This window comes from Podarcis muralis, chromosome 3 (assembly GCF_964188315.1).
Source record: "Podarcis muralis chromosome 3, rPodMur119.hap1.1, whole genome shotgun sequence".
NCBI lineage: Eukaryota > Metazoa > Chordata > Lepidosauria > Squamata > Lacertidae > Podarcis > Podarcis muralis.
Genome location: NC_135657.1, coordinates 265,425 through 276,302, shown reverse-complemented (window position 1 = coordinate 276,302; position 10,878 = coordinate 265,425). Strand labels below are relative to the sequence as shown.

Here is a 10,878-nt window from a genome sequence, read left to right as displayed (position 1 = left end):
GGGCCACGGTATGGCCAGGAAGCCGTGGATCCGTGATTTCTGTGGTGGATGCTGTGCCCCTGGACATGATGTGTAATTTGACAGTGAGTTTGGGTTGGCCCAATGCAAAAAGTGTGAGGATCCATGAGGATCCGTGCTTTGGAACCACGTTTTTGGGCCATGGCATTGCCAGATAACCGTGGATCCGAGTTTTTTGTGGTGCAGGCTGTGCCCCTGGGAATGATGTGTGATATGACGGTGAGTTTGGGTTGGTCCAATGCAAAAAGCGTGAGGATCCATGAGGATCCGTGCTTTGGAACCACGTTTTTGGGCCATGGAGTGGCCAGGAAGCCGTGGATCCGAGTTTTTTGTGGTGCAGGCTGTGCCCCTGGGAATGATGTGTGATTTGATAGTGAGTTTGGGTTGGCACAATGCAGAAAGCGTGAGGATCCATGAGGATCCGTGCTTTGGAACCACGTTTTTGGGCCATGGAATGGCCAGGAAGCCGTGGATCCGAGTTTTTTGTGGTGTAAGCTGTGCCCCTGGACATGATGTGTGATTTGACGGTGAGTTTGGGCTGATCTAGTGCAAAAATCATAAGGATTCATGAGGATCCGTGCTTCGGAACCACGTTTTTGGGCCAGGGCGTGGCCAGGCAGGTGTGGATCCGAGTTTTTTGTGTTGTAGGCTGTGCCCCTTACTATGATATGTGATTTGACGGTGAGTTTGGGTTGGCCCGATGCAGAAAGCGTGTGGATCCATGAAGATCCGTTCTTGAAAACCATGTTTTTGGGCCACGGTTTCGCCAGGAAGCCGTGGATGCGTGATTTCTGTGGTGGATGTTGTGCCCCTGGACATGATTTGTAATTTGAAAGTGAGTTTGGGCTGATCTAGCGCAAAAATCATGAGGATCCATGAGGATCCGTGTTTTTTAACCATGTTTTTGCGCCCCTGCGCCCCCCCAAAACAGTGGATGCGTGATTTTTTTGATGCTTTCTACAGAGTAAGACATGGTCTACAGTAGCATGGTGGTTTTATTTAATTTGAATGAAAAAATCATATGAATTCACGAGGATCCGTGTAGATCCGCCTTTTACCTTTTTCCTAAATATCTACGCAAAAAATAAAGATGAACCCCTGAGCCAGGCAATCCGTAGAGAAAGGCGGTCGGAAGATTGAAGGCGGAGACAAGAAAGCGCGTCTTCCTGCGGTGAACTATGGATCTCCCTCCCGCAGGAAGGACGGGTTGTTAACCCCCCCCCCGGGGGTGGGACGGGGGAATCTCGCCTGGCAGCTCTCAGGCCTCACAAGACTCCAACCATCAGGGCCGGAATGTAAATGCAGGCATGTGACATAACAGCCCCTCACATCTGCAGCAGGAGGATTGAAATGCCCACCATTCCGAACTAACCACGTTCCCCAGGATTCTTTGGAAGCCATGGCTCTTTCAAGGGGTCTGATTCTGCTTTGAAGGTACATTGCAGGTGTGGCCTGGGCGTGCTTTTTCCTTTCTCCTTTGAATAACTTTTTATTGAACTTTATAAACAAGGATAATAGAAGTAATGAATGATACCAATAATTAGACCGAGTCTTCTCATGTCATTTGTATATTACAAAAATAGCAAAATAAATCTGCAGGAATATCTGCAATATATGTTTCATTATGAGTGTTCAACGTAGGATTAGTTGGTTCGATTCCTTGGTTCCTGAATTGGTTTAAACAGAAGCAACATAGCATAGCCAAACTCCTAGAGAGGCAAGCTTGTGGTTGCTCTTAGGTTAACTCTCCCCCCCCCCCCTTTCATGTTGCAAATGGAAGAATGCTAGATGCCCTCATGGTCCCTTCCAACTCTACAAATCTGTGATTCTTAATGGAAATGTTGGTCTATTGATGAGTTGTGGGAGGGAGGCTCAAAGTGAAGATGATGATTTATGTTTACATTTAAATTTAGATCAACCAGATTGAGCCAAATACTGATGATGTGTGTGTTTTCTTCTGTAACCTCAAGGGGCAACAAAACCTCTGCAAATTCCAGCAGGCAAGTTCCCCACTTTCTTAAGGTATGTGTTACTGCTGTTCTTGTTGTTATTGTTATCACTATTTTTACTACTACTCCATTTATTATCCAGGGCGGGATACAGCAATTTTTAAAATCAACAAAATACAGTCACAGGAATAGGGTGGTCCTGTAAACACATGTCTGCGGTGTCAGAGGCTTTGGTGAATAGCGGAAGGTGCCAGATGTGCCTCTGTGGGAGGGAATTCCCCAACCAAGGAATGCCTCTCTTGGGACATCCCCCTTCCAAAACTCTGAGCGTGGTGAGACTACCAAGACCTCTCCCAATCCAAAAACATCCAATGGGTATTTTAGAGAAGGAGGTGGTTCTTCAGATAATGTGAGCACCTTGAATGGGGCTCAGAAATGAACTCACAACCAATGCAGCAGTTTTAAAAAAGCAAGTAAATGTGTTCTCAGGTCATTGTGGGGATTAAATGAGGAGGGGTGTAAGCCAAGTAGAGCTTTTTGGAGAAAAAGGTGGGATATAAATACAGTTAATAAAGAGAGCGAGCCCACCAGCTAGCCAATAATCTGGTCACTGCATTTTGGACCATCTTCCAAGTCCTCCTACAGCGTGGTGTAGTGGTTAAGAGTGGTGGACTCATAATCCGGTGAACTGGGTTCGCGTCTCCGCTCCTCCACATGCAGCTGCTGGGTGACCTTGGGCTAGTCACACTTCTCTGAAGTCTCTCAGCCCCACTCACCTCACAGAGTGTTTGTTGTGGGGGAGGAAGGGAAAGGAGAATGTGAGCCGCTTTGAGACTCCTGAAGGGGAGTGAAAGGTGGGATATCAAGTCCAAACTTCTTCTTTCTCCTCCTCCTCCTCCTCCTCCTCTTCTTCTCTTCAAGGACAGTTTCACACAGAGGGCATTGCAGTAATTCAATCTGATTCAGAGCATGGATTACAAGGGACACCTCGTCACAGTCCCAAAGGGACAGAGATGGCAAACTAGCCCAGAGCTGGAAATGGGCACTGCTAGTCCCTGAGGCCACCTGAGCCTCAAGTGACCCTGCTGGATTCAGGAGTACCCCCAGGCATATATGGCTGTGTGTGGGTTAAGCTTTGTCACACCATCATCATCATCATCATCATCATCATTATTAATCCACCCTTCACCTTCAGTTCCCAGGGCAGATTACAACATTAAAAACCACATTAAAACCGTTTAAAACAACTTACGATCTCAGAAATAAGATGAGTCTTTCTTTACTTGCTTTTTAGCGCTGTCCCTTGGCTCCACCCCCACGTGCTTTGAACTTACCCCCGTCATCCTCAGGGGGTTGGCCAGGTAAGTATCTGGCCCTCAGAACAAAAAAGGGAAGACCCCACACCAGTAGTATGTTTTGAGAACATTGGAGATTCCAAGTGCTAGAAAATGAGACAGAAACAGGAAAGGATTGTGTGTTTAGCGGGGGAGGACAGGACGGGGAGCAGCTTTTGAGGGCCCCAGGTTTAGGACCCCCACCACAGCCTAGTGTCCACAATGCATTTGGTACTCACTCGTCAGTCGCAGTTCTGACTTCATGCATTGACTGAAAGGCAGGAACAAGCGGGGTATTCATCTCACAGAAATGCCCTCAGTTGTCTGCACATTTAGTATGGCAACATTACTTCTAGGAGGGCTAAAGTCTTCCTTTTTCTTTTAGAGAAAGCTCAGAGTCTATGCTGTGGTGCAGTCCAACCCTGGTTCCTAGTAAGACTCATCCACGCTTACTCAGGGAACATTTTTCTTCTCCTGACAGTATACCAATTTTATAACAGAACAATGTGCTTGTTTTGTAGGACTTGCTAGTGCTTCTAATTGGGACAGACAGAACTTGGCAGAAGAAAAAGGGATCTCCGCGAGGCTTCATGAGAGCACAAATGGATGAGCAAGACTCAGCTGACCCTGAAGCAGGAAGAGGCCATGCTATCAAAACTGGGAGCAGTGGGAGTTTCTGGGGAAACTCGCTGCAGAAGGTCCTGGGTGAGGAGGACACCCTCTGCTCAGAGGTGCAGAGCCAGCAGTTCAGGCAGCTCTGTTCCCTGGAGACTGAAGGACCCCGAGAAGTTTGCAACCAATTTTACCGTCTTGATGGTCAGTGGCTGAAGCCAGAAAGGCATACAAAAGTTCAGATGCTGGACCTGGTGATCATGGAGCAGTTCCTGGCTGTCCTTCCACTAGAGATGGAGTGCTGGGTGAGGGAATGTGGAGCAGAGACCAGTTCCCAGGCAGTAGCCCTGGCTGAAGGTTTTCTCCTGAGTCAGGCAGAGGAGAGGAAGCAGGCGGAGCAGCAGGTGAGAGAGACTTTCCTCTGGATGCTCCTAAGGGGCTCCAAACATGAGGGAGAGCATCCCTAAATCACATCCTTTTTTGGAAAGCATCCAAGAAATGCCTCTGCCATTCCTTTTCCAGTACTTCTCCAACTTCCCTGTTTTAAATCCTTGTTGCTCTTTCAGGGAAAGGAACTGTTTGCAGACAAGGGCTTGGATTCCTCAGAGAGGACTCTGTGGGAAACCAGAGAGAGGCTGTTGGGTAAGGACTGATGAGTTCTTTCTACATTTTGGCACATGCTATTGATTTTGAAACTAATATAATGGGTTCTTTGAATTCTTTTGAGGAAGACATTTGGGCCCAACATGGAGTCTACACACACATAAAAACTGTTCTGAAAATGCTTTTTAAAAAATACATTGACTTTTCCATAAGGCTCACCACCGTCATTTAGTGTCACATTGCATATTGCACTGAAAACACACTTAAAGCCTTTTATTTGTGGCTGTGTAGCTGAGTCCCAAGAACCCCAAGGAGTGGAGATCCATTTTTGTAGCATGAAAATGTGAAATGAGTACAAACATCCAAATGCACTCAGCAGGCAAGACTTTACGTAAGGCCCACCTGAAGTTAGAGTCGTGCTGCTTGACCTCTGAGAGAAGCATGCACCTGTGTCTTCCTACTTGCCTTCTTACTTACAGGTGACCAAATGATGCCATCAAGACATGCTCCTCCATCTTTTCATGGTGCTGGAGGGGAAGCAGCGGCTGTGGAACCAGATCAAGTAGGAGGAAGAAGCCTTGTGGGGAAAGAGGCTGAGGGGTGGGGCTGCCTGGGTGCCTCCGGGCCCAAATGAATCTCTCCCCCTCCTCCTGCTGCTGTGAAACTGCCCTTAACAAAGTCTGAACATGCCATTCCAGAAGATTTGTGTGCTGTGAATAATCAACAGCCACCTCTCCTTAACTAGGTTTCCGAGTGTTGCTAGTATTATTTACCGTATTTTTCACTCCATAGGGTGCACTGGACCATAAGGCGCACCTAGTTTTTAGGAGGGGGAAAAAAAATCTTATTCCCCACCCCAGCCCCAAAGAGCAGCGGACAGGCTTCTGGAGCTGTCAGGTGAAGCCCGGGTTCGCTGTCTTGGCTTCGTTTTTAGCCGTGCGCAACCTCTCCTGGCTGGAGAGGTTGCGTGCTGCCTTGGCTTTGTTTTTAGCCACGGGGCTGGGGCAGGGGAAGCCCGAGCTTCCCCCGACCCCAGCCCCCAGAACAGGTCGGGGAGCGGCGGCAAGGTTGCACGCAGCCTTGCCTCCGCTCCCAGAGCTTGGGGGCTGGTGGGGGAAGCCCGGGTTCCCCGCCCCCAGCCCCAGGGACCACACATTCGCTCCATAAGACGCACAGACATTTCCCCTTAGTTTTTAAGAGGAAAAAAGTGCATCTTATGGAGTGAAAAATACGGTATGTTGTTGCACTTTTATTTATATATTTATTGTTGAATGCTAAGACAGGCTTCTAAGCAGTGGCCAGGAGTCCTCTAGCCAGCCACATCAGTTGCACAATGGGGCTCAGCTCCCTTTCCTCCCACTCCTTGTGCCCCCATGCACCCCTTGCAGTTGGCTTTAGGGCATTGGGAGCCCCCCCCCCCCCGCCGCCAAGAACAGCGCATTGGGGAGTGGAGTGGGGATCTTTCCATCTGGCAAGCTGGAATGCTTGCACAGAGAGAAGGATTTGAAGTTCCACCCTATTACACAAAATTAATACCCATCATTAAAATAGACAACAAAAAATCCATTAAAATGTTAAAACAAGCTCACATAATTGAAATATGCAGCAAACCCATCCAATTAAAACAACACAGCAATTCACAGGCAGAAAATAGCAGAGCAGTGTACAGTTTATATTCTTCATGCTGTCTAAGAGGACAACCTTTTTCTTTTAGGGTCCAGTGTGCTTTGAAGATGTTGCTGTTCATTTCACAGATGAGGAATGGGTGTTGCTGGATCCTGACCAGAGAGCTCTGCATAAGGAAGTCATGGAGGAGAATCGTGAGGTCATGGACTCTCTCAGTAAGACTCCCTCTTGCTTCATAATTTCTGTTTTGATATTGAGTATTGTGACAAACCTCCAGTAATTGGATGGAGCTCAACAGCACCATCTACAGCATCAAGGATTCTAACTCCCCAATGGAGGACTATCAACTGTTTTGTCTGTGCATATTCTCCCTCCAGTTAGGCTTCAGAGCTGTTAGGAAAGTTGAAACAGCTTCTGTCAGGGTTTTTGGTTGACTCAAGAGAAAACTAACATTGGAGATGGAGAAGAATCCATGATTGGGCAAAGCAAAATCCATCCCAGAAAAGAGTCAGGCTTTATTGACCTCAGGTTCCTATAAATATGTCAGTTAATACAAAGACACTGAACCTTGTAGTAAGACCTGGGTGTTCATCAGTATGCATATAATATCCAGCTCTACCTCTCTTTCAAATCAGAACCTCGGTCCAGTATACCTGAAGGAGTGTTTCCACCCCCATCGTTCTGCCTGGACACTGAGGTCCAGTGCAGAGGGCCTTCTGGCGGTTCCTTCACTGCGAGAAGCCAAGTTACAGAGAATCAGGCAGAGGGCCTTCTCGGTAGTGGCACCTGCCCTGTGGAACGCCCTCCCACCAGTTGTCAAAGAGAAAAACAAGTACCAGACTTTTAGAAGACATCTGAAGGCACCCCTGTTTAGGAAAGCTTTTAATGTTAGACAGATTATTGTATTTTAATATTTTGTTGGAAGCTGTCCAGGGTGGCTGGTGAAACCCAACTAGATGGGCAGGGTATTATTATTATTAATAATAATAATTATTATCAATAAATGAATGAATAAATAAATAAATAATTGTCTAACTCCCTTCTCTTTTCTCTCTCTCACAAGCATTGATTATCATTGTTCAATAATCTGGGGCTCAGTTTCTTCCTAAGGCTCTAATCCATTTCTCTTATTGTCACAGGTGCTGATGAATTGGAAATTAAGAACAAGAGAGACCACTGCAAAATCCACACAGTGGAGAAGCCATATAACTACATGGTGTGTGGAGAAAGCTTCAGTCAGAGCTTCTATTCCTCTTCCCATCAAAAAAATCCCATTGAGAAGAAACTCTGTCAGTGCTTGAAATGTGGAAAGAGCTTCAATTCCAAGAGGAGTCTCACTTCCCATCAAAAAACTCATAGCAGGAAAAAATCATATCAGTGCTTGGAATGTGGAAAAAGCTTCAGTCAAAGCTCCTATCTCATTTCCCATCAAAGAACTCACAGCGGGGAGAGACCATATCATTGCTTGGAATGTGGAAAGAGCTTCACCTGGAAGGCAAGTCTCACTTCCCATCAAATAATTCATACAGGGGAGAAACCATATCAGTGCTTGGAATGTGGAAAGCGCTTTAGTCGGAACTTCCATCTCACTTCCCATCAAAGAACTCACAGTGGTGAGAAACCGTATCAGTGCATTGAATGTGGAAAGAGCTTCAGTCAGAAGGGCCCACTCACTTCCCATCAAAGAACTCACAGTGGGGAGAATCCCTATCAGTGCTTTGAATGTGGAAAGAGTTTCACCTGCAAGGAAAGCCTCATTTCCCACCAAAGAATTCATACAGGGGAGAAACCATATCAATGCTTAGAATGTGGAAAGAGCTTCACTTGGAAGGTAAATCTTACTTCCCATCAAAGAATTCATACAGGGGAGAAACCGTATCAGTGTTTGGAATGTGGAAAGAGATTCACCCAGAAGGAAGGTCTCACTTCCCATCAAAGAATTCATACTGGGAAGAAACCATATCAGTGCTTAGAATGTGGCGAGAGCTTCGCCTGGAAAGTAAGTCTCACTTCCCATCAAATAATTCATACAGGGGAAAAACCATATCAATGTTTGGAATGTGGAAAGAGCTTCAGTCGGAACTCCCATCTCACATCACATGGAAGAATTCACAGAGGCGAAGAGCCATATCAGTGCTTGGAATGTGGAAAGAGCTTCATTCGGAAGGATAATCTCACTTCCCATCAAAGAATTCACAGCGGAGAGAAACCCTATCAGTGCTTGGTATGTGGAAAGAGCTTTAGTCGGAAAGAAAGTGTCACTTCCCATCAAAGAATTCATACAGGGGAGAAACCATATCAGTGTTTGGAATGTGAAAAGAGCTTCAATCAGAACACCCATCTCATTTCCCATCAAAGAATTCATACGGGGGAGAAACCATATCAGTGCTTGGAATGTGGAAAGAGCTTCAGTAAGAGGGCGCATCTCACGGCCCATCAAAGAATTCACACTGGGGAGAAACCATATCAGTGTGTTGAATGTGGAAACAGCTTCAATTCCAAGGGGACTCTCACTTCCCATCAAAGAATTCATACAGGGGAGAAACCATATCAGTGCTTGGAATGTGGAAAGAGATTCAACCAAAAGGAAAATCTCACTTCCCATCAAAGAATTCATACAGGGGAAAAACCGTATCAGTGTTTGGAATGTGGAAAGAGATTCAGTCGAAATTCCCATCGCACTTCCCATCAAAAAACTCACAGCAGGGAGAAACCATATCAGTGCTTGGAATGTGGAAAGAGATTCACCTGGAAAGGAAGTCTCACTTCACATGAAAGAATTCATACAGGGGTGAAACCATTAAAATGCTTGTGATGTGGAAACAACTTCAATTCCAAGGGGAATCCCGTGGTCCATCGAAGAATTCATACAGGGGAGAAACCATATCAGTGCTTGGAATGTGGAAAGAACTTCAGTAAGAGCACCAAGCTCACGTCCCATTAAATAATTCACCGTGGGGAGAATCATAGAATTGTAGCATTGGAAGGGACCCTAAGGTTAATCTCTTGTCTTTGTCCATGGAGTTTTCCTGGCAGGCATACTGGAGTGGATCACGTTTGGTCAAAACTCTCCACTATGACCTGTCCATCTTGGGTGGCCCTGCACGGCATAGCTCATAGCTTCTCCGAGTTATTCAAGCCCCTTCGCCACGGCAAGGCAGTGATCCATGAAGTGAGTGAGGAGGAATTAAAGAACCTTTTAATGAGGGTGAAAGAGGAGAGCGCAAAATATGGTCTGAAGCTCAAGATCAAAAAAACAAAGATCATGGCCACTGGTCCCATCACCTCCTGGCAAATAGAAGGGGAAGAAATGGAGGCAGTGAGAGATTTTACTTTCTTGGGCTCCATGATCACTGCAGATGGTGACAGTAGTCACGAAATTAAAAGACGCCTGCTCCTTGGGAGAAAGGCGATGGCAAACCTAGACAGCATCTTAAAAAGCAGAGACATCACCTTGCCAGCAAAGGTCCGTATAGTTAAAGCCATGGTTTTCCCAGTAGTGATGTATGGAAGTGAGAGCTGGACCATCAAGAAGGCTGATCGCCGAAGAATTGATGCTTTTGAATTATGGTGCTGGAGGAGACTCTTGAGAGTCCCATGGACTGCAAGATCAAACCTCTCCATTCTGAAGGAAATCAGCCCTGAGTGCTCACTGGAAGGACAGATCGTGAAGCTGAGGCTCCAAGACTTTGGCCACCTCAGGAGAAGAGAAGACTCCCTGGAAAAGACCCTGATGTTGGGAAAGATGGAGGGCGCAAGAAGAAGGGGGCGACAGAGGATGAGATGGTTGGACAGTGTTCTCGAAGCTACAAACATGAGTCTGACCAAACTGCAGGAGGCAGTGGAAGACAGGAGTGCCTGGCGTGCTCTCCATGGGGTCACGAAGAGTCGGACACGATTAAACGACTAAACAACAACAAGGTTAATCTAGTTCAACCTCCTGCAATGTAAGAATCTCGGCTGAAGCATCCATGACATGACCATCCAGCCTCTGCTTAAAATCCTCCAATGAAGGAGCACCCCCCGCCCTCTGAGGGAGTTCATTTCACTGTTTAACAGCTTCCACCACCAGAAAGCTCTTCCTTGAGCTATTTCCACCATCTCAGCCTCCTCTTTTCGAGGCTAAACACAGCCAGTTCCCTAAACCATTCCTCACAAGGCTTGTTTTCCAGACCCTTGATCATCTTAACCACCCTCCTCTACACATAACTGGACCCCGTATTCCAGGTGTCGTCTGTCCAAGGACTAGTCTGACCTTGAACTGGACACTATACTTCAGTTGATGCAGACATTAGCCTTTTTGACTGCAGCGTCACACTGCTGACTCGTGTCAAGCCAAGTATTACCCATTGTATATATGTTCAGCTGATTATTCCTGTGTTAGTGCAGAACCTTACATTTGTCCTTATTAAAATTCATTTATTGCCTTTTTATACCACCTTTTCCTCCAAGGAGTATTAAAGGTCACAGTCCATCACACTTTTGCTGCATGAGTATACTCATGTGTAGGCACCTTGTTAGCAGCTTTCAGTCTTTCTGCTGAGTTTCTGGAAGCAGTCGTCAGCAGTTGAAGCTACACTTTGAGAAGAAACATTCACAGACACCGTAAAACTCAGTCACGTGTTTTATTGCTTGACTGGTCATAAATGCTTCACGGTAACACTTTTTACAATCATTATAGCAAGAGCTGTAACGTCATACTAAGTCTCACTCTTTTTAGCAGCGAGATGCAGGCG

The 10,878-nt window shown here is 46.3% G+C and overlaps 1 protein-coding gene across 1 annotated transcript; it reads left to right on the top strand.

The window, feature by feature from the left end:
- The first annotated feature begins 1,079 nt into the window (after nucleotides 1–1,079).
- Nucleotides 1,080–10,575, top strand: LOC114590552 (uncharacterized). Its single transcript, XM_077926642.1, is given in 7 exon segments — nucleotides 1,080–1,452; nucleotides 1,932–2,040; nucleotides 3,823–4,317; nucleotides 4,480–4,555; nucleotides 4,996–5,078; nucleotides 6,231–6,357; nucleotides 7,282–10,575. Coding segments are annotated over 6 exon segments (3,636 nt in total). The 5' UTR covers nucleotides 1,080–1,452; nucleotides 1,932–1,956; the 3' UTR covers nucleotides 10,053–10,575.
- The last annotated feature ends 303 nt before the right edge of the window (nucleotides 10,576–10,878 follow it).